At 35.6% G+C, this 24,593-nt stretch overlaps 1 protein-coding gene across 1 annotated transcript in view; it reads left to right on the top strand.

Moving 5' to 3' along the window:
- The window catches only part of OSBPL6 (oxysterol binding protein like 6), a 47,791-nt gene that overhangs the window by 11,638 nt on the left and 11,560 nt on the right, over positions 1 to 24,593 (top strand). Inside the window, exons 2-11 of the mRNA XM_082764051.1 lie at positions 2,409 to 2,504; positions 5,328 to 5,450; positions 6,987 to 7,040; positions 7,750 to 7,863; positions 8,002 to 8,166; positions 8,683 to 8,815; positions 9,258 to 9,361; positions 18,600 to 18,765; positions 19,796 to 19,926; positions 22,246 to 22,353. Coding sequence (XP_082620177.1) covers positions 2,409 to 2,504; positions 5,328 to 5,450; positions 6,987 to 7,040; positions 7,750 to 7,863; positions 8,002 to 8,166; positions 8,683 to 8,815; positions 9,258 to 9,361; positions 18,600 to 18,765; positions 19,796 to 19,926; positions 22,246 to 22,353 — 1,194 coding nt within the window. The remainder of the gene's footprint in view (positions 1 to 2,408; positions 2,505 to 5,327; positions 5,451 to 6,986; positions 7,041 to 7,749; positions 7,864 to 8,001; positions 8,167 to 8,682; positions 8,816 to 9,257; positions 9,362 to 18,599; positions 18,766 to 19,795; positions 19,927 to 22,245; positions 22,354 to 24,593) is intronic.

Raw genomic sequence — 24,593 nt, 5'->3', positions numbered from 1 at the left:
ATTTTGCACCAAATAATATGTCTTAATATTATGCTAGAGACGTCATAAATTTAAAGGAATTATTTTGTGTCAATGTAATAGTGGTTATGACAGAAAAGAATTGGAAAGGAGATTTTTACAGAAAATGAGATAACGCTTCTTGAAGTAAGGCATGTAAAGAAGGCAATTTTATTTTAAAAGTGTTCATTTTCTGATTTCCAGACAAATAGTTGAAAAAGTCAGCATTCATTAAAGTGCTGTTAGCTAATAATGTGTTTCTCAACTGAAGTGGAACTGTAATAACAGAGAGCTGATTAAAAAAAATAAAATAACACAACACACACAAAAACCTAGCCTTAGAATCATGTGGTTGAAAATGTCACTGGAAATCTGGCAAGCCAGGGGCTGCTGGGTTGCTCTACTCTAAATATTTTACAAAATGAAATTGCAGTTATGTAACAACAAACTGCATTGGCTGCTATACACGAGACCTTCAGAACATCTGTGTTGGGCAGTGCTCCATTTCGAGATGGAGGGGCTCCTGCCTGCCAAACAGAACTGGCAAGAAAGTTGGGAATCATCCTGACTGTGATAATCAAAAGGCATGTTAATCTTCCTTGGAAGAATGGATGAAGGTTTTACTGCATATTGTTCAAATCTGATGCTATGTGTGGAAATGTAGCATTTCATGTGTTCAGTGAGAAAAAATTACCATAGTTTTTCATTAGTAACCATGTGGTGCTCAGCTCAAACAAGTGTATTAAGTTATTCAACATGTAGGAACTTGTGCTAAATAAACATAACCCTTATCTGTCTGGTAGTGGACATTGGGCTAAATAATGAAGTTGGCCTTTCTTTGATAAAGCAGAAAGACTTCAAAGCACAGATGACAAAGCTTTTGCTTGTTGGCCCTGGGGAATGTGGCAGATACAATAACACTGCCGCTTTTCCTTATTCTTCACTGTAAAATTAAATAAAAAGTAACTGAAAAAATACCAATTATTGTTGCAAAGTGGCAGGGAGGCTTGTTAATCTTCATTGACAGCAGAGTCAGTCCCCATGTTTTCCTATTCATTCACAGTTGCAAACTGAAAGAGAACAAGAAAGGTCTACGAGTCTCTCTGCAGCAAGATACAGCCTGTGTTATATATGCATTTATGTGAATAGCTGTGCTTATTATAATTTGCTTTGATTATGATCCTTATGTACTTAGTTGTCTGTATAAACAATAGTTTTGTGTTTATATGTATTTTTATATTCCCTGCTTATTTCTGCTCTCACTTGTACCTGTGTAATCTCTTCTTCTGTGAACGTAAAGAAGCTTAATTGTGAACAAAAATGTAATTGTTGTTAGAGTTGAAAAAAAAAATTGCCCTTTTAAGAGAACTGTAATTGCAATAGTTTGTCATTGTGCTACATGTGCTGGAAATGAAGCAGTTTTTTATCATTTCACAGAGGTGCTACTGATGTGCTGTGGTATAATACTAAATATTAGTATGAGATGTAGCAGAATTTTCACCAGAGAACAAAATGCAAACCCAAGCAGGCAGGATGAGGTTATTTTTTCCCAACCTACAGCAAGAATGCTTTTTCTTTTACAAAATATGAATAAAACTTTTCTGGAAAATGGGAAGAAGTCTTTTATTTTTTGTTAGTTTGTTTTTAAAGGAATGTTTTTTCAAGGCTGTTTTTGAGATTATACACTTCACATTTGTACCAGTCTTTAAAGAATCAAAATTTTGAAGTAGTCATATTTAGAAAAACAGCTGTAGTGGTTGGAGGTTGTTTTACCTTGTAAATGTTCACCAACAAGCCTGTCAGCACAGACCCATTAAATGAACTTGTGAACACTTGTAATCTGTTGCAAGCACTCAAGTAATGAGTTACTTCACCTCACTTCAGCAGAAAGCCAAGATATGATTATGAATATGTTCGGGGCAGTAAGAACTTATGTGTAATGGTTTGTTTTGGAAGTGAATGTGTGGTGGTGCCCACTGCATGATATGTATGGTCAGTGTCTTATAGCTCAACAGAAAATGTGCTTGATCTGGTTGGGAGCACTTTGAGTCTCCATAGGCAAGAACTGCACTACCTGCCTTTCCGGCTTTTATTTTATTTTATTAGTTCCCAATCATTTCTAGATTGAACAGATCAGTTAATTTTAGAACCAATGATAAGAAATGAAAGAGGGGAAGGAAAGGGATATCTGTTGCCCTGGAAAACAAACTGTGCAGTTTCGTTATGCATGGGTAGTACTTTATATATGTTTTGAGCCATGATGCTGATAGAAAGTTTTATATTTTATTATAATACTTTGAATTATATTCTATAAAGGGTATAAAGATCAGTCACTCATTACTGAGTATGTATTTAAAAAAATGCCATTGAATGATAAGTGGTCATCTTTAATAACTTTTTTTTTTTTTTAGAGCATACATATTTTGGAGCGGAAGGCTTCTTCGGGGAGCACAGACCCTTCTTTTAGCAAGCAGTTCCTTGAAACTGACCCTATCTCTCTATCCAAGGTAAGCAAAATCACAGGCTGTGGTCTAGGTGGTGTTTCCTTCTGTGGTTACAACCTAATTTGACTAAGAGCTTTGGGATATTGGTTTTTATGATTCTGTTATTTAATACATTATGTGCCTGCCCTGGAACTTCCTGTTTGCCAGCTGAGATCTCAGAGAAGTCAGTAATCCTTAGCAGATGCTGTATTAGCAAAATTAAGGATTTGGATAGTAGTGTTTTTTTCCCCCCATGAATAGCTCCCAGGACCAAGTTTTATAGTATCACAATATGGAGCTAGCAGGGTCTTTGAAAAATGTTCAGTACAATCCTCTAAAGGCAGAGCATATCATATCTAAGTCCCAAAGAACTGTTAATCAATAATGATATTAATGTAAAAAAATATAGTCCAGTCCTCCTAATGGCATTTCTTGTGGGTAGTTTCTTAAAAAAAGAAATCTGTTGCTGATAGAACTGTAGAGGTGACACCACCGGTTTCTGAAAGATGCAGTGTTCAGTGCTTTGCAGTCAATGTCCTCCTGGCTGAATTCCTGAGTTTTGGAATAGCTGATTCCAGATAAGTCTAATGATTCATAAAGAAGACTTAATTTTAAGATACTTCAAATAAAAAAAGTAATATTGTTACTGAAAATGTGTGGTTGCTGTTATGGAATACGTGTCAGGAAAGAAAAAATATAATGTATAAGTTCTGAAACAGTATTGGGAAAACAAATCCCACATGAAAGATTGTGTTCCATTGGGCAAAATGAAATGTTTTGTTCTGTTTTGTTTGGAAAAAAAAAAAAAAAAAAAAAAAAAAAAGACAAGAAGCTTTGTATACAAAAAGACAAGGTTCAGAAAAAAAAAATGTTTGGTAGTGGCTTCCTTATTGCCAGAACCTGGGGCATAAGCAGAACATGATTCTGTAAGTTACATGTGTGTTTCCTGGCCCTACTGCTCTGTGCAGAGCTGTTTTGCATATGTATTAAATAGCATAAGTCCTGAAGTAGTAGAGGTGTGCTTTGGATGAGCCAACATCAGATGGAGGCCCTTCAAGCACATCACCGTCACCTTGTTTTTCCTTTGCTTCTTGCTGTTCTTGCAGCAGAAGGGTCCATGGCATAATGTCCCTCTTACTGGGCACATTCAGACCAAACCTGGACTGCGGTGAGCCACAGTTAAGGTTGTCAGGGTGGCTTTATAGCAGCTTCTGGCACTGGTGCAGCAGAAGGCAGGTATCTGTATTGCACTGAATAATGGCTCATTTTGTCCCCCTGTATCTGGCCTTTGGTTTAAATGAATAGCTGTATGAGATTGTGTGATTTCTGGTTGAGAAGTAATCAATACTGATGTTATCTAGTAGATAAAAGACTTATGCCTGCAGCTGATCTTCTAAAGGAGAAATCAATATGGTGAGGAGTCAGTTGGCAGAGTAGTGGAGAGAGATCCTCTGCTTGCCCCAGGGGACTCATAGTTTAATTTCCTCCCTCAAGAGCCACGTGCTTCTTCATAGGGAAAAAATAATGCATATGTGCTTCCCTCTACAGTAATGGAAATAGAATGTCCAAGCAAAACACAGTGAAATCAAAAAGATGGTTCTTGAGCACAGTGTTTACAAGCACCATGATAGTTCCAGTTTGCAGTTATGCAGGGAAAGTTAAACTTTTTATTGAAATTTGCATATGTATTGTTTGGAATAGAGCTTTTCATCCTTGTCAGATTAGCAGCTCCTTAATGAGGTTTGTAAATGTACAGCTTGTTGTTACTTTTAAAATCGTATTTCCACAATAGTAATGCTCATGTTATCAGTGCTGTGTAACTTGGAAAGTTAGGAAAGGCTGACAGTGCTTGTCTTCGGACAGGTTTGTGGAAAATAGAGGAAAACTTTTCTCTTCTTTAAAAGTTTGATGCAGGATGACCTCGTTCCTCTCCCAATAACTTTTGATAATATCACTGGGAGTTGTGGCAGTTGAGAAAATACCAATTTACAGCTATCTAGTATTCTTATAATTTTGTTGATTGCAATAGTAGCAAGAGAATGTGAATAAAGGCATGGCTCTTTTTTCTCTTTAAAAACTTTGTTCTTTATCTGTTCATTATGGTATATCACAAGTCAGGCTCAAGTCATACAAGTCTTCATACATAATGTGGTGTGTGCAAGGAATAAGTGTTGTGTGCAAGGAACGTGCTTTAATTGGCTCTCAGAAAGGCGTACAGCTGGTTGTGTCTGAAACGATACAGTTCATATTCTTTTCTCTAGGGGGAAAATTAGCTAGCTTCCCTATGCTTTTCTCTTAATGCAGTGAAAAGGAATGACAGGAAAATTTTTAAAAGATTAATTTCCTTTTACAGATTCCTGAAGGTGCAATTAGCCTCTGAAACTCTGTTTCATAAAATGTAATTGAAGACAAGAGCTAGGCTATGTTCAGAGCAACAACAAACCAACCTCTGCTGCTTGTTTGTCTGATTTTAAAGAAAAATCAGAGTATCTAGAATCAATGTAGATTGTACTTTAAAGATCAGAAAAGTTACACATTTTTATGATCAGGGAATACCACAAAGTGCAGACTACATATAGTCAGTAGTAAGATTTCTTCCTCATCTCATCTCATCTTATTTCACAATCCCATTATTTTTTTGAGAAGGAATACTCTAAGTAAAGGTAGATTTTTAGCATACAGCTTTTGCCTGTGCTCCACTTGTAACATCTGTCCAATCCTTTTAGTTCTTACAATGCAGAGATACTCTTTGTCTTGCACTGGAGAATTTGTCCTACATATAAATGCAGTTTTATATTATGTGTACACACAGTTATTAATCAATGTGTCTTCATACTTTTTCACCAGGAACCTGACAGCTGGGAAATCATAGAGGGTCTGAAAATTGGCCAAACCAATGTCCAGAAGCCAGACAAACATGAAGGCTTCATGCTGAAAAAGAGAAAATGGCCCTTAAAAGGTTGGCACAAGGTAAAGGTCTCATAAAACAGTCAAATGATTATTACTTCATTTTGTGAGTTGGGATGTTTTGTCTAGGGGAAATAGAATGGCTGTCAAATAAATGCCCAGGATTTCAATGTATGACTTTTTCTTCAGATTGTGTAAAGAATTAGTTTGCACACAGCTTGTGGCTTCAGCATTGCAGACCGTGCTGCCTAATGATATATTTAAACACTGAAAGAACATAAAAGGAGAGCTTATTTAAAAACAAAACACTAAAAGCAAACAAGCAAAAAACAATTAATCGAATACATAAGAACTTATGGGATAACCCACTGCTTCCACTCTTTTAAAATACATTATGTTAATATGTTGTTTCTTAGACAAATATCTGTTTTAGGAGCTTAACAAGAGAACAAGGGGAATCTAACTTTCACAGTTCTGTAACGGAGTTTACTACTGGTGATCTGGTTTTTGTGCTGACTTTAGAGTAGTTACCAGTGAAAATACCAGTTACCAATAAATAATTTTTACTGTAGTAAGAGCTTCACAGTTCAGCATCCCCCTTCATTCTGCCTTACATTTCATTTAGTGATTAATGCTGAACTTACGGTTCAAAACTGTGGACTTGTTAATAAGGTTTTTCCTTTTCAACTACTGCTTTGATATCCTGCAGTTTCTGTTATAATACTTTGTGCTGAGAGCATAATGAGTTCGAGAGACAGTACTTTTAGCATGTGCTGTGCTAGTAACCTGCTAGCAAAGCTGTACCATCATCTGTTTACTGAATGCTTTATGTCATATTCTGATGGTTCACAATGTGCTTTAGTAGCATATCAGGTATAATGTGTACAATTTACAGATTAGCTCACCATTTTCTGAAGTGCAGTATGCTTTGAAGCTTTGAAATGGAATATAAGCAAAGGTCACTGGTGTGTGGAACCTTTTTTTTTTTTTTTTTTTTTTTTACCCAGTAAAAAACAAACAAAACAATGCTGTTTTTTTGACATCTTATTCAAAAAGTTATGTCTCCAGCTGTTGTGCAACTGACATAATTTCCAGAAGCATCTTCAGGAGATATTTTCTGCCATACAAGTACTGACCTTCCTCATATTGTCAACTTAATAGGATCCCATCAGGAAAACATTGTCATTCCCTTCCATGTCAGATGGCTTACAGAGCCAATTTGGGAAGAAAACCAGGAAGAAAAAAAAGAAAAACACTTAACTCTTTCAGCCTATGGTGTCTTCCTTGTCAACATTAATGAATTGACTGAAAAACGAACAAAAAAAACCAAACAAGCTTCATTTTTGAGGTTTCTTAAGTTAAACCTAGAATATACTGCTGGAAACAGAGAATCTACTTTTTCTTCCTTAGAAGATCACTGTCATCATAGAACAAGAATTAAAAAATGTCACTACCATATTTATATTCTTTCTAACTCATAAACACTCTTAATTGTTACAGGGTAATCATTTTCTCTAGCGGATAAATAATTGTACATAGTTTAAATTTCATCTGCTCATGAATAAAGTAAGGTGTTTTTTCTTTTTTTTTCACTTTCAGAGATTTTTTGTCCTTGATAATGGATTGTTAAAATATTCAAAGTCACCAATTGATGTAAGTAAAGTTGCATACTATTTTAAAATTTGTGTTCAAATTCAACCTGCCAGAGTGATTAAACCTCATTCTCATACTAGGCATACTTATGACATCACACCCATGCAAGTTGTTGATGGATTCAGAGAGAGAGCTATATAAAGTGTGTGAGGTTTTGGTTGAGTTATATCCCCCCAGTTTCTGGCTTTTCTCACTTCTATCAGAATACAAGCTACATTTCTTAAAGTAATTTATTCAGTGAAGGTGCTTGAGAGATTAGCCCGACCATGTATTTTGCTTTTTCAATTTTAACGTTAGTGAGAGCTGATTATTCTGAGATATGTGGATAGGACAGAGAAGTAATACAATGTACTTGAGATATAGGGGGTAGCATTAAATTAGGTAGATTAAATACCACTAACCATCAAGCTGTAACAGCAGGGAGCTAAGAGCTGTCTAATTTTCTCAGCTTCTCACTTACCTGTAGTTGTGTGCGGTTGTGAACTAACACATTTTTCATTTGGAGTTGGGACTGCACTAAACACTTGTGAGATGTTTTTCTCATGTATAAAAACACTAAATGCTTAGTCTGATTGAGGTTTTAATTTTTATGTGGCATTATATTAAAATATTCCTAAAATGGGAAAACACATCAGCACAAGATATTTTTTTCTTAACGGTAGTGAAGTGCATGATACTACTAATTTCTTACCCTGCTTTTTGATTTCAGATACAGAAAGGCAAAGTACACGGGAGCATTGATGTAGGTTTATCAGTTATGTCCATCAAGAAGAAGGCTCGCAGAATAGATCTTGACACAGAAGAACATATCTATCATCTGAAGGTAAAAAATGGTGCAAATGTTTATTCTCTTTTCATCTGCAGTGAAAATAAATAATAATTATAAAACAAACAAACAAACAAAAACAACAGTAAAAGGGAGTGGAAAAGAATACCTTCCTGAAAGTGAGTTTCTTTCTAGGTGAAGTCCCAGGATTCATTTGATGCATGGGTTTCAAAATTACGCCACCACCGGTTGTACCGTCAGAATGAGATTGTGAGATCTCCAAGAGATGCTAGCTTCCATATATTCCCTTCAGCCTCTACTACAGAGTCTTCACCAGCTGCTAATGTATCTGATGGAAAGGTATGTAGTGTCCTTTTGTTGGAAGCTCATGCTTTCTGGGCTTGCTTAAGGGCAGTTTCAGTGGGCTCTGCTGGTAATGCCAATAGAGAAGACCTTCTGCTGGGGGATCCAATGGCTAGCAAAAAGCTGAGAGCACACAGCTGAAAGACAGTCTAATTTATCTGTACCATAGACTTCATAAACAAGCTACTATAGAGATCCTGCAAAGAGTTAAACGTCTCCAGAAAAATTTGCTCTAGCATTTGGCATTGGAAATAAACCTGTTTTTCTGTCTAAATCTGTCTAACACCATTTCATAGTGGTTAGCAAACACAGTGTGCTTCTGAGTTTGTGTTTAGTTTGTTTCTTCAATATGCTCTACAGAAACCCCTGCATCTTGGGGAAGCATATAGTCAAATTGTAGATACCACTGAAATCACAATGCCTATTTTATTTCTTTATTTGAAAGTAGTATGATGATTACACTGACTGAGCAAGATATGCAACAGCAAGTGTAAGCATTTTATTATGTCTTAGGTACAACAAAATAACTTCCCATGGCAGTCTCCTATACCTTGCAGTAACAGTCTTCCTGCAACTTGCACTACTGGTCAGAGTAAAGTAGCAGCCTGGTTGCAGGATTCAGAAGAGATGGACAGATGTGCAGAAGGTTAGTCTTTACTTTTTTTGCGCCTTACTCTTTCAGCAAAACATCTTGTTGATATAAAATAATATATGGTCAATGAAAGTGGTTAAGTTTCATCTTTACATGCACATGAGGGAGCTCTTCAGGTACTTAGATGCTTGTGGTGGGAAATTACCTCTTTAGATGTGGTGGGATGATGGTTTTTAAATTTATTTTAATAATCTATATTATCTTAATGGATATCATTGTTAAACTGCAGTCAACTTTTGAGGTTCGGTCTTGTTGCTGACTCAAATAAAAATAAAAAGTGCTCAACATCTCTGAAAATAAGGTTATTAGATGCCTTACTTAGTAGGGTTTGGGGCATTTAACTCTTATACAATACAATGCCGGTGATGGACATCATAGCAAAAAAAAATAGGTCTGAACTGAACCACCTAATCTATTTTTGTTTCATATATGTTAGATCTTGCTCATTGTCAGTCAAACCTTGTGGAACTCAGTAAACTTCTTCAAAATTTAGAAATACTGCAGAGAACTCAGTCAGCACCAAATTTCACAGACATGCAGGTAAATATGTTTGAGAATAAGTAATCATGTTGAAACATTTGTTCTTTGTGTTAAGGGAAGTATAAAGACATTGTTTATTAACTTAGAATGATTTTCTGAAATCATAGGAACTCTTGGATGGAAAGTTTATCTGAATTGTGTGTTAATTGTATGTAATAGTGTTTAATGTGTAAACAGATAAGGTGTATTCATTTAATGTTATTTGATTTAAATAAGATGAATCAAATGATTAAGTCATTTGCAAAAGCAGAACTAAGAACTATTGCAAAAGAAATAGATGCATGCATTGAAATTATATTTAGTGAATTGTTACTGCGCTGAGTAAGAAACTGTTTTAAGTTTTTAAGGAGTGGAGACCCAAACCCTCAAAGATGAAGCACACTGCATGTTCTAGAAAAAAGGGCATAGTCACAGAGTTCCTAAGGGGGTTGCACCATTTCCTAGTTCAGCGTGAGTTTTCCTTCTGACCACAAGAAAGCAACAGCAGATCCTAAATCCTAAATACTATTTTCCTTTTTTCACTCAGCCCCCTTGAGTACACAAATCTCCCAGTGGTGTTGCTGCATTGGAAAGTCATCCATATCTCATGTCCAATGAGATGAGGCTTACCATTGGTTTCAGGAACAGGTGAACCCTGCATTGCTTGGAGTAGTAACAGAATAGAAATACATGAGGGTTTCATAATCTAGTCCTAAACATTGTGCACTATGAAAAAGGTATACCAATAGTTTTGCTAAATAAATTAAATACACTATTAGTTTATAGAAGTGTATGGGTAGCTACACCTGGTCACTGCTGTAGTTGTGGGCTCTGGCAGCAGCATTCTTTTCCTTACTTTCTAATTTGTCAATGTCTAACCCTACAGTTCTTTACTAACTTGGTGTACTTGTCTGTGTTGCTTGTGTCAACGTAATAGCACTTTGTCGCTTTTAACTATTTGTGTAATGTAGGCTAACTGTGTAGATATTTCAAAGAAAGACAAGCGGGTCACAAGACGGTGGAGAACAAAAAGTGTCAGCAAAGATGCAAAAATTCAACTTCAGGTACTGAATGCATAATGCTTTCTTTTTCACTGTACTTTTAGACGAATTTTTAAGCATGAAATGTTATATTAACTGAAAGTAGGAAGTCAATGTACTGTCCCTTATGGTTCTGATGATGTAAATTAAATCTCAGTTGGTTGTTTAAAACCTAGATAAGATAGTGAAAAATGTATTGATTTTACTTTCATTCATATGAAAACATTGCCATCTAGGGAGAGGAGGAGAAGCTGAACACTAGTCAATTAAGGTGCAAAAAAGGCAATATGCATGCAGCACATGGGGATACCGATGTTCCATCTTAAACTTGCCAAGAAGGGCACTTGAACAGGTGACATCAAGCTAGAAGTAGAAAGCATGAGTGAAATACTAAACATACCAGTTGTTTTTGTTAAGACCTATACTAGGAATGTTACCAATTAGAAGTATTCTCAAAAGCCCTCTCTTACAGAAAAGGCTACTATGGGAACAAATTGAATAAACTAAAGAATAAATTTCATGAAGAAAAAAGAATTTACCTCATCCTTACTGCCTTAGAGATTAAAAGTAAAAGCACAAAAATAAGCATACGAAGTTTAGATCACTGCTCGATCCAGGATGTCTTACTGTGTTTTGTCAGAAGTCAGTGTGTGTTTTGAAGCCTAATTCAGAAAAAAAATAATATTTTTTTCATAACTCATCAAGTTCTAATGAAGACTATAGTCAACTGACTTCAGGAGCAAACAATCACCACAGTGCTGTCTGTTGCAGAATAAATAAATGTCAGCAACTTCTAACCCATTTAAATTCCTTGAAATTCATGCAAACTTTGAAAGCCTTTAATATGTTCCCTAGAGACACAATAAGGACTTTTCTGTGACTCAGAGGAACAATATAGAGTACTCTGTGGCTCATTTAAGACTGACATTCTTAAGGAAAGAAGAAATTGCAGTTGCTCCAGCTTTCTGATTGCAGCTGTTTTAGGTGACTTTTCTTCTAACAGTTATACTAGATAAATGATAACAGGTTGTACAATAAAGCATCTGTTAGGCTTAAAAGGCTTTATTTGTTAGGTTTGTAAAGCTTCATTTTGTAATGAAAGAATTTTGGTGATTGATGTCATACCCTATCCCCAGCATTTGAAGGATCACTGTGTTTTCCTGCTGCTGAATAATATAGGCTACTAATAAATACCAGGAAAATGGATGCAAGTACTTGGTGCCTGTGAAAAGAAAGTCAATATTGTATGTTCTTCATTCATACCACAGTGGTGTTGGAGAAATTCATCTCCACAAATAAAAAAAAAATAAATAATAATAATATGAAAAAATGATGAAAGCAGTCAATGTATTATCATCTAGTGTGTTCCATGAGGAATTGCAAGTCATTCTTGTGTCGCCTGCACCTTGCCAAAGTGACACCATCTTGGGCTTTCTCTGGCAGACTGTCCTTTTGGCATCTGACTCTCAAACTGCTGTTGGTGGCTTGACGGGTCTTGTGCTCCTGCTCCTGAATATCTCAAGTATGGTGACTTTGCAGATTCCCCTGAGAGAGTTTGTGTGCATGGACTGCTCTGCTTGGGTTTGTCACTGCTGGGGAGAAAAAGTAATCTTAACAGCGAAGTTAGGTCTTGGCAGGAATTAACTAATGGCAAGTTTAGTGGTGGAAATGTAAAGCTTATTTTATTAGAGCAAAGCATTAAATTATTGATGACTGATTTACAAATTAATTTGAACGGAAACAGAAAAAATAAAATGATTCTGAATTGCAAGTTCAAGGATGTTTACTCCTTTATGGCTGCTCTGGTATCTTAACTAGCTTTATGAGCTCGAATACTTTTCTTCTAAGGGCTGTCCTGTCCCAGGAAAGGTCTAAAGCTGTGATCTGTGCAAGATGGCCTCACTCTGACTGGTTGTGTTATTCATAATTTGCTCATGTTGCTATTAAAAAAAAAAATTGCTATTTAAAAAAAGTATATTTTAAACACTTTGTACTTAACACAACTTACATAAGTTTGACTACTTTATTTTTTATGTTTTTTTACAAATACATATTTACTATTCAGGTATATCAGTTCTGTATACATTTAACTTTGCTCACACAGTGACTTTGCCCCCTGACAAAAGTGGGGTCGCTTCCCCAAGTAAAATTGTCTATATATATATATGACTATATAAAACAGCATATGTGTATACTTTTGTAAGATCTGGGGTTTAGTATTTCTGAATAAACAGCTTAAATTACAGGCTTCAATTCAAAAGAAAAAATACATGTACTTGGAGTGCTTCTCTAAAGAAGGATTGCTTACATAAAGGAGGTTTATTTTGTTTTTAAAGAGTCTTTTTTAAAAATGTCTTAAGAAAATAGTCCGCAACAACAGGTTAGTTGATCTGTGTTCATTCATTTTACAAATGATACCTTTGTACAATAACTGACATTCTTATTACTTTGGGTAAAAGACCAATTTGTCATTCTCATGGCATTCTAGAGATCTTCAAAGGAAGTAAAAACAGTAGTACTGATCAGTACTACTGATCAAAATGAACTATCATTGATTTGATTTCCTTCAGTGAGTGCTCCAAGATGTAAAGTTCCAAGACTGATTTAAAGGGAGGTGGAGGGAGAATATGATTAACAAAACTATTTAGCACAGAGTGACCTGAAAAGTCAGCTTGCTCTACTGAGGCTTTTAGGTCATAAACAACCAGACCCTAAGACTGGGTTGCTACCTTTTCCCTTAAATAAGTACTTACATAAATGTTACTAATCATAACTCAGATTTTTACCTCACGTTATATTGTGTTTGAGGGTAGTGGTTCTGCAGAGCTCATTGTTCCAAGTTTAGTAAAGTATACTTGCATTCCACATCTTGCAGATTTTGAGTGCTTAATATATGTATTTGCACATGATTCGCTCTCTGTACATGTATGTATAAATTCATATATGTCCCTATTAAACTGTAATATTCTTCTAAATTCTTATTCAGAGGATAGACATACTTCTGTAGGGCAGAGAGCTTTGTATTCTGTATATGATGCAGTATCTACTTTAATGAAGTTGGTACTCTCTGTTTTAGAGGTTTTATATGTGTTTTTAATAGAATAGTTTTACGAAAAAAGGTGCAAAGCAAGGCTTCTCTTACTGCTATCATCAGAAAAACCTTCCACAGTCTGTAGCATTGTTAGTAGCATCAACCAGAGGGTGGAGGGTATGGAGACTTCAGCTAGGTATTGGACTATAATATTCTGTTCTTCAGCATGATGTCTATGTGTTCAGTCAATACCATTGTTATTTCTGTGGTGCCCATGTAGCTTTCAGAAAAAAAAAGTAAATATATATATAGATTTGCAAATACTGAAGTGGCTGTAGATGAAGATATAGGGGAAGAAGAATGTGAAGGAATTAAAAATTGTTTTCTATAAGAAGAGAGGTGGCTTTTCCAGTCTTCCAAATTCCTTAAATGACTTCAAAATAGTGGCATTTTGATCAGACATAAAATAGAAGGGCTTTATGATAGGTGTGGAGCTCTTCTTCATTAGGCAGACTTGATGTACCATGTACTTGACTTTGATGTACCAAGATGAATTTTCTTAAAAGTAAAATATAAGTGAAATTAGACAGGAAAAGGACACAAGTTAGGCATGCAAAAAAGGAAGTAGTTGTTAGAATACTTAGTTTTTGTATTGCTTTATCTGAGATTTTGCATTGCTTTGGAAGCCTTGCCTTTAGTAATGTACAGAAGGAGAAATCTGATCCTATGGAAGTCAAAGATTGGTGTGTGGGAAAAATGAACAAATAAGCCCAGGGATGGACACAGAAATTCTAGAGTTGTACACAGGAATGTTTACATAAGCAAGCTCCCTGTAACACACACCCCAAGTTTTACCATTGAGATGCATGCATCTCCAGTAAATGGAGTTCATGCACTTCCACTAATGCAAAGTGATCTCTTCCAGAATTCATTTTCTAGATGGTCAAGTGACCCCACGAAGGAGTTTTGGTTTTGTGTTTTCTGCCATGCCATAACATCCTTTTTGTTTTCTTATTCCATAACTCTTACAGTTCTGAAATGCAGAGCTAACTTTTATTTTATTTTATTTTATTTATTTATTTATTGTAGTCTTAGTGAGTGCACTGCAGTCTACCCCTTATGGGGATAATTTTAGCAAAGTACCTAGCTATATAAGTCTCTGGCATACACAGGTGAGAACATGCTGTATGTTCTCAGAATGTGTAGGCCATACAAGTTAACAAAATTGAAATCCACTTAAAGACTTTCCCTCTCCCTTTTCTGATCACCTGTCATCTTCCTGTGTCCCATCACCCCTTCCCTTCTCTTTCTCTACTTCCTTCTCTTCTCGCATTCACTGTCAGGAAGGGCCGGCACCGAAGGGCCAGTTCAGCACAACACGACGCCGGCAGAGACTAGCAGCTGCAGTGGCTACAACAGTGAGTGGATTTAAAAATCAAAGGATAGCTCTAAAGATGGGAAGCTGTGTAACTTGAATGTGTAATAAGTTTATGAAGATGTATCGTACGCTTTATGGAGGTGTCCATGCTACCCACTCTCAGCTGAGTCATGTAGAAGTGGTCAGGCCTGACACAACTGAACTTCACAGATGTGGATCTGAGCTTGCTTTTGTGGTACATGTCCCTCCTCCTTTAGGCAAGTGCAGGTGGTGATTAGACTCAGGCCCTGCACTGTTTGAACATAGTGTTGATATACTTTCTCTTTATTATTTAAAATGGAAAGAAATTATCAAATTTGGTAAAAGATTCTTGTGACAGTCCATAGCAAGACAGCGGAACCAAGGAGATTTGCTACAAACATGAAATCATGAAATTCCTTGATTTTTTTTTTTTTTTTTTTTTTTAGTAATACAAGGTTAGCCTTTCCATTTAAGACACTTTCTGTTTGCATTCCATTATCCCAAAAAGTCATATTACTACCACTAGTGTCTGTATTTCATTTTGCTACTTCTCCCAGTCTTTGAAACAAAATTTGGAGCTCTAAAATCAACTTGGGGGCTTCTAATTGAGAGGGGAGATGCTATTTGTGAAATCAAATTAGCATCATAAGTATATCTTCAGCTGCTGCCTTGTCAGAAAAAAATTATTGGGAATGCACAATGCAGACATTAGGCTAGTCCCTTAGCTGATTAGTGCAACAGCTAGATAGGGAAGACAAAAACAAATGAGAAAAAAGAACTCTGCGTAACTAAAGAATAAAGTGAGCTTTAAACAGAAACCCTTACTGAGATCAAGCAGTGAACATCAAGCTGAAGTTTTTGAGAGTCTGCAGCTTTAGCCCATAGCTAAAATCTGCTAGATCAGACACAGCTTCTGCTTAAGCCCAGCTGCCTGAACCACAAACCTCATTTACTCTTAGGCCCTCATAAAAAATACGAGAGAAGTCAGTGCTACTCCAGTTCCCAAATTAACTCATCTAAATTTAATCTCCTGTAATCAGTTGATGCTGGGTGTTGAGTGTCAATGGGAGGCTCGACCAGAATGTTCAGTAGGAGTTAAACAGCCTGGACAAGGGCTGTGCCAAGGAGTGCTCAGGTGGACCAAATACAGCTGGTCCTGGACTGCAAGGCAGCCAGCATTGAAAAGAGGTGGTAGATGTCCAGGAGATTGCTGAGTTGTCACCTGCAGCTGATGTGAGGAGCTGAGGACAGAGGTCTTGGAAGACCTAGAAAAAGTGCAGGAGGGAGAAAAGCTGGAGGCACCAAAATAACTCCTGTACCACTGGTTCCTGTACCACACTACCAAGAACAGTCTGTTCCTACATGGATATCTAATTCTGAAGAGGCTGATGGATGAGTGGGTATTTCAACCTCTGGAGTAAAGCAGAAATTCAGGACAAGGTACACCTGCAGTTATGTCTAGAAGAGTGAGGAGGAAAAAAAAAAAGAGGGATGTCTCAAGGAGTTAAATATTTTAAGAACAGAAAAAAAAAATGAACAAGTACTCAAGGCAGTATGAAGTCACCATAAAAGAAAGCACATCGGTGAAAGGAAATTGGAAGATTCATATCAGTCAACAGTGAAGAATTTCTGTTTCTTGTATCTAAAGCGATCAGCAAAAGAGCTCCTTGTCTCTGTCATGTAAATGTACATTTCTTGTGAACAGTGTGACAATATTTGGAGAACATGTTCTTTTTTCCACAAACCTCACTGCAGGAATATTGCTTTTCAGCCTGGCCAGCTGAGGTACAAGGCAGAAGTAGACTTTAGAGCAGGTCTCTTCAGCCAGATTCATCAAGAAGTGTCCAAAGAAACCCCCACGTGCAGGCAGCAGGGCCACAGCTCTTCCAGTCTGCATGGGGCTGGGACAGCCTGCCCTGTCACTGCGGGCATGCAGAGCTGCGGGGCTCCCTCCAGCTCCTTTGTTATAACAGGGCAGCTTGCTTTCCTGTCTTCAGGATGGGTTTGAGGACCGGGAACATGTTCCCCACACAGTGCTATGCTGTAGCCACCTACTCTGCTGTCCTAGAGGTGCCTGGATCAGCTAGACCTTTGCAGTGCGCCCAGGCAGAAAGTTCTGGAAATGTATTCTTTCGTGTAAGAAGAGAAAAGGTTTTGTAAAGGAAACTTAAAATTAAGCTGTGTAAAAAATATAAGGAAGTTTGGCTGCTTAGAGAGGCAGTCTGGTACTGGCAAAGAAGATAATGGGACAAATGTCCAGCATGCATGGAAGGAATTTATTCTATATCTCTTGTTAATAAAGCCTTCTTGATATGAGTCAAAAACTATGTCTAATGAAAAATAACTGCTTTGTTGGCATAGTTAGAAATCAAAACACATGAGAGAAGAGGACAAAGCTGACACTGGATAGGTGTTATAGGGCCATTAGTTTGTGCTGTACATAGCTGGGAGTTGAAGAGCAGGGTGGAAATTGGCATTTTGCAGAAAGTGCTCCAGGTTCAAGTGGGATATGATGACTAGGTCCAATAGGACTTTGAGAGTTACATCAGAGAATAAGAAACCTAAAATATATGTTGATGGCAAATGTTATGGGAAGGGATTTATAGAACCATTCTCTGATCTAATCAAATAACAAGGTACCAATTTCAAATACTTATGGCAGTATATAGTTCTTCTGTTGATAAAAAAAAATAATCTTAGTAATATGACTTTTTATATTATATGCCACTTTTATCATGCCTCAGAAGACACACTTTATTTTTTGTCCCCATTTTTCATATTTGAATAATTACATTGGGCTGCAGTGTGGAAATTATTTATACATTTGATGAATATCATAAAATAAATTAGATGTTGACTGTAGAATGTGTTGAATGTGGTTAAAAGTGCTTAATATTGAAGTAAGAAAATGTAGTTCTGCATGCCTTCCCTTTACATTTAGACTTGAAAATTAGGTTCTTGGCCTGTTTTTTATACAAATGTATGTAAATGGTGAAATTAAAATAAAACATATACTCTCACACACACATCACATATGTACACAGCAGTATCCATACACTGCATATGGAGCATACAGGTAACCGTTCAGTACATACGATACATTTATATATATTACTTATAAGTAAGGTATGCATGCATATATATATTGCTGTACATAAAAACTGTAGAAGGAAAAAGAGAAGTGGAAATTATAATCTAAAATGTTTGCTTCATTTTACTAAACTGCATCTCTTTGCATTAATTTATGGCTTACACATTTTAAATGAAAGTCAGATGGAGTTTTGATTTATTTTTTTGTTTGTTTCATTAGAAAGAATATAGAAAGTCTTTAATATATTTGAGAATATTGTATCCTATTTCTAGATCTGTGGAGGAACTTGCATACTTCAGGTGTTGGTATTGTGAAGACAGATTCATACGATATGGACTCTCAAATGCCAAAATATAAAGCAGCATGTTTGGTGGTTCAATTTTCCAATCTTCTTTTTAAGCACTAGGAGATGGTCCATTTTTCTAAATGTTAGAATTTAAATACTCCACTGTTAGCAGTTAGCTCTGTATTTAGGCTTTCTTTTGTCTATTTCAGTGAAAATTTTCAAGACGTACAAGGAATTCTATGTCAACTGTACTGAGATTTTGGACAGTAAAAAGTTAAATGTTTTTTCTTACTATGTTCTTCACATTGTGAATCATGTATTTTATTTTCAGAAGGAATTTATATTTTGCTTCAACAGATACAAATGGTTGTTTGCACCTTAAACAATATTTATTTACTGTTTCTCTCTGTAGGTCCCTTTCAGTGCTACAATGTCCCCTGTTCGGCTGCATTCATCCAATCCCAACCTTTGTGCAGACATCGAGTTTCAGACTCCCCCAAGCCATGTAACAGACCCTCTAGAGTGCTCTACCGAGTACATGAAGCTTCAAGAAGAATTCTGCCTGATGGCTCAAAAAGGTAACTGAAAATGTCAAGCCTTTCCTTCACTATGCTTCTCTGTTGTGTTTCATTGTTTCCTTCACTTAGTTATGACCAAGACGTTCATCTGTATTAGATGATACTGTACGAGAATTTTTAGCTGGACACGTGGCTTACATAAAGATGACGTGTTGTCCTTAATATATTTTCCATGGATGTTGTGAATATGGAGATAGGTAAAGTCTGTCTGATAAGGGATTTATTTTTTTTTTTAGAAAACTTAAAAAAAAATTCTTTTTGCACCTTGTAAATACATGATTGAATTTGCAAACATTTTGTTTTACCTCTTCCAAAAGATGAATCAAAATGCCACTACTACATATATCTCTTGCAGGGTGTTTTTGTGCACAAATTTTTGTGAGATGTTCTCTACATCAATGGAAACAACAGAAGTAGTGCTTACTACTAGAACGTACTTTAGAGATGTCATTGTGTTGCTAATAAAAGAATGATGAAAAATGATAAAAGAATGACCGAAAAATGCTATTTTAAATAGTATTTGTTGTCAGTTTGCTGTTACATAACACAGGAAAAATGTGACTCTAATTTCTTTAAAATTATCAAAAATCTGTTTAAAGACCAAGTACTCTTTGTTATCAGTGCAATATTAAGTTTTATGAGAACTTTAGATTTTATTACCCTGAAAAAAAACAAAACAACAACAACAAAAACAGGAAAAAAAAACAAAAAAAAACAGGAAAAAAGACAACATTGGACACAGGTTTTCTAACAATACAATTTTCCATATGCTCAGCATCAAGAATATGCTCAGATGACATATGTGAACATATTGTATGCACATTACAACCTGTAAGCTGTAAGTGTTTGTACTTAATTTGGGCACAGATTACTGGAAGTTCAGCTCTTTGTTACGAATTTATGTAACTGTGGGATGGAAATCTCACTCTCTGTCTTTATTGCTGAAATATTTTAGTAAATGTAAATGTCCAGATCCTTTGCTGAGACAACACTTGTTTTCTTTTTTTTTCTTTTCTTCATTTTTCCTTAGTGCATTCTCTTTTGAAGTCTGCCTTTAACAGCATAGCTATAGAGAAGGAGAAGCTTAAGCAGATTGTGTCAGAACAGGATCTTACAGGTCACAATGCTCAAATAGCACACCTCAGACAGTCCCTCTCTCAGGTATGTTCTTGATTTGATTCCAGGCACATCTAATTTGCCAAATGCACTATTTCTTTTGTATTTTGGCCATTCCCTGAGGTAAAGGGCGCCAAGAAAATAGCCAGGTTCTTAACCAGAACTATGGCATATGTTCTGTTATGGACATGAGAACATAAGCCTAATCTCAGTACATGTGGAGAATATCATTTGCTTGTGTAAGCATGCATGTATTATGGTTTTCCAAGGTAAAGTAAGGGTATCAAAGATTTTTATGCAAACGATATATATTTTTATTGGAGCTATTTCCACCACAGTCAAGGAGATAGTCTCATTTTCTTAATTAAGTTTTACATTTTGAGTGTATATTTTCTGATTTGTTTTGTATGTCCATGTCTCCAACTGCAAAAGGAATCATGGGTTATTACATGATGACAGAATAATCATGAATAAAGTGGACTTTCAGATACTAACTTGTTACTGGCTGGTGTCTCTCCCGCTTAAGCCAAAAGGAAAATTGTCATTGGCTTTAGTTGGGAAGAACAGATGAAGCAACAGTAAGTGCTCTGGTGAACTCCTTCCATACACCATTACATGAGATGCATCTTTGGGTTGCAAAATAACTCGAACATTTGATTTCATAGACAAGGAAAAGAGAAAGATTTTACTATAAAAAGTGGATTTCTTTGGAACTTTGCATCTGCAAGAAATGAAAGCAGAGACTTAAAGGCAAACAGAACTTCACCTAAATGTGAAGAAAATTTCTAACACTGTTATTGTTATTGTTGTTGTTTCTTTTATTGCTGTGAGATTAAAATTGATGCATAATGTTTCTGTAGACATAGGTGTGTAACATATTATGCAGCTTGATTGCTGTGTATTGTAATAAAGGTGAGGGTAACCATTTCTGGTTATTGATAAAAATGTAACCAGGACCTGTCGAGACTCACTAGTAACTTGTATGAAATAGGTGGTCATGTTCTTATAGTTCCTGGCCTCCAGTGTTAATTTAAAAATGATTTTCAAATATATTTAGTTGTCTCAATGGTGAATAAGTGGAAATTTGGCACAGTCAGACAGATGGGTTCGACCAGTCTTGTGACCAGATTTGAGAAGTTTAAGACACTACAGCCCAGCTGTTATTAGTGATCTAGCCTTGTGTCTGTTTGCCTGGTAGATGACAGCTATGAACGTACCCAGACCATTTCAGAACAAAGCAAAATGGCATAATTTAAAATGTTTTCAGAGAAAGTTTAAGCTAACCTATTTTACTTTGGTCCTACTTTGTTTCAGTGCTTCATGGGACCTATTTCAGAGTTTGCTCTTGGAGGAGGGAGGAGCAGATTATTACTGTATTATTTACTGTATTTACTGTATTTATTACAGTAAATAGATTATTACAGTATTATTATTACTGTCCACTAAATCAGTATGTCTGCCTACTATTTGCTTCTATGATCCCAAGCACTGAGGGTATATTAGGTTTAAGTCAATTCATGTTCTGGGTAACACACTGTATTTTTCTGGATTTCAACAAACAGGTGCTTCTAGACATCAGGTCATGTGTATGTGAACCCAAATGTATAATCTAGCTTGGGCTTTAACAAAGGAGAAAAAATAGCAGATACCAAATGGATCAGTAATTTGAATTGAGCACATATATGCAAATTTATCAGCTTGATCTCAATAGAGAGGCACCTAGTGATGCTAGTGGTTATGTTTTTTTTAATTATTATTTTTAATTATTATTTAATTATTATTTAATTATTAATTAAATATTAATTATTAATTATTATTAATTATTTATTAATTATTAATTATTAATTATTAATTATTATTTTTAATTATTATTTTTATTTTTCCCCACTGGAAAGCAAGCCATTTCCTTTTATGGGCTCTTAGCATTGATAACATTCATTCAGAAAGTGCTGTATCAAGAATTTTGTCAGTGGTTCCTGTTAGCTGTTTTGCAGTTTCATTCTTTCTTGCTGCATTCACTCTCCATTTCTGTAATGTACATAACCCACTGGTATAGCTGCCAAGGAGCTATCTGAAGAATCAAGGTAGAATGCAACTGTAATATTACAGGAGAATATCTGTTCCCCTTGACCCTGGAAGATTACTGAAAGCAAGCCAACGAAAAGGTTAAGTCATGTTAGAGAGGATCTCAAAATGGGTATTTATCTATAAACGGAAGAAAGGAATTTCTGTGATTTCTTAGGAAATTTCTGAGAATAACCTTTTTTTCTTTTTTTCTTTTTTCTTTTTTTTTTTTTTTTACTTTTTTTCCTGTTTAACACTGGCTTTTTAATTTTAAATGAAATGTGCAATTTTTATTTTAAGGCTCTCAACCAGAATGCTGAACTAAGGAGTCGCTTGAACAGAATACATTCAGAATCTGTTATTTGTGATCAGGTTGTCAGTGTAAATATTATCCCTAGTCCTGATGAGGTAAGATTTCAGCCTTTAATGGATTTAGAGTACAATCAAACCTTGCTAATTCTCACTCATAGTGAAACACACCTAGCAAATTATCAAATCTTAAAGATCAGAAAGTAGATTTTTATAGAAATTTTCAGATTATATTTTTTCTATATAAAATTAAACTTCTGTCTTTTGTGTATGTCAAAGCTAACAAAGTAACTCTGGCCTGTGCAGAGAAATAGGGAAGTACTGCAACTTTGAAATATTAATTGTTGAGTGTGGGAATTAGTGAGGTTTTACTGTATTTGAATATAGCACACAATAACACACAGTAGGTAACCACTTCTGTATCTTAGTTTCTTGCCAAAACAACAGAACAGTGTAGCATTCAGTCTATGAAGCAAGCACTATATTAATAGCACGTTTGCAACATATAGTCTATCTTGTTTTGCTTTCTTGAGTCAACAGATTACCAAACATTTATATTAATTACAAATCAGTCTCCCTCACAAGAAGGACAGATCTGAATTTGTGAGTTATATGTTGCAATTAATAAATATTTTCATTTTTTACAACCATTCTGCTTGCATTTTACCAAAATACTTTACATTTGTCATTTCCACTCATTATTTTCTATGCATACATTGTTCCAATTAACATAATGTTGTCTCCTAATTATTTTTTCCAACAAGAAAGGCAGGTGAAAATCTGTTTCTGGTTACTTTTGTTTATTGGATTTTTGAAAATGTCCATACAATTTTTCCAAAAGCCCAGATGTTGGACACTGGTAACAGAAGATAGAGGTGATGCAGTGCCACAGCACAGCAACATGTGTTCAGAATATCTGGCAGTGAGGATCTGAGCAATGACCATCTCTTCTTTTGTATTTGTTGTTGGTTAGCTGTTTCCTTTTGTTATATTCATTGTTATCTTGGTACAAGTTTATCTGACTGAAGGAGTATTTCAAAGAGGATCCTAGGTCTCCCTCTCACCTCTCTTGATTGTTTTATAAATATAATGTTACAGTTTGTAGATATATGCATGAGCAAGCATCCTTTTCAGGTAGGGGCATGTGTATTTTTCCAAGTCCCTCCAGCTTGTACAAAAAAAATAAAATTTTAATCACTTCTGTAAAGGTAATACTGAAATGAGCTGCTGTTTCCATTATAATTCATCAAAAATTGAAACCCATCCACAAGCCCAAGTAAAACCCCAGGGAAAAATGAAAGTTTTTTGACCTCTTGGCTTATTTGTGATTTTCTTATTATTAGTTAATTTTGAGGCAACTATATAGAAACAAGATTAAGATGTCAACAAAATCACTTGCAGGATTTCTGTAGTAAGATGAATGTGAGTGGCATTCCCATCTGAAGAGTAATGGTGTTTAAAAGGGCTTCAGTAGTTTTGTCTGTATTATCCCTGAAGCATTATGCTGTATAAATTGGGGGATTAAGTCAGAAGCCTGTTTGCTTCCAGAGCAGCAGCTACTTTGGTGGAATGGTACAGGGAGAGAATCTTAATTTTTTTTTTCTCCCTTCTTAAAGCTTGTTGGGTAACTTTTTGAAAGGTGGTGTTCTTCCCATAAATAGCAAGAAGAGGAAGATATGTCAAGCTATTTAAATTAGCTTGTCCCCATATTCATATACACGTCACAGTTTGGGATTTCTTACCTTTTCTGTTAAATTCTCTTTATAATAAGCCATAAAGTGTACATTCCCACTAGTAGTAGTAAGTCAGAATTAATTGATTAATTCAGATGAAATTTGGAATACAAATATGGAATAAAGACAAATAAATGTTTATTATAACTATCCTCTTGAATATTCAAACTTTTCAAACATTACTGAACTGGTTAGCAAGGCCATTTATTTTGAGAGTAATTTATAACTTCCTGGTCTTTTTGGTTTTTGGTTGTATCAAGGCTAGGTCCCAATAATATTAGTTGTAACAATGAGGTGTCTTTTTCATCTGAATTTTGTGGTTGAACTTGTCTGACACAATCCAGTTATTGTCCACAAAATCACTCCTCTGGATACAGAACTAGCTCTGTGATTACTCATGCTGCTAAAGCTTAGCAGTTGATGCTGAGCAGGCCTCAAATGAAGACATGTGTGTCACTGCTCAGATAACACTTCATTTCGTACTTGTCTGAGTTTCACATGTTTGGTACACAAAAAATCCTGCTAAAATGCTGTCTTTATTATATTTGACATAGAAAAATATTCAGATGATTTACTCCTTTTATACATATTTCTTTATTATTATTG

This window comes from Aythya marila, assembly GCF_965140915.1.
Source record: "Aythya marila genome assembly, chromosome: 6".
Classification (NCBI taxonomy): Eukaryota; Metazoa; Chordata; class Aves; order Anseriformes; family Anatidae; genus Aythya; species Aythya marila.
This window is presented reverse-complemented; position numbering and strand designations above follow the sequence as displayed.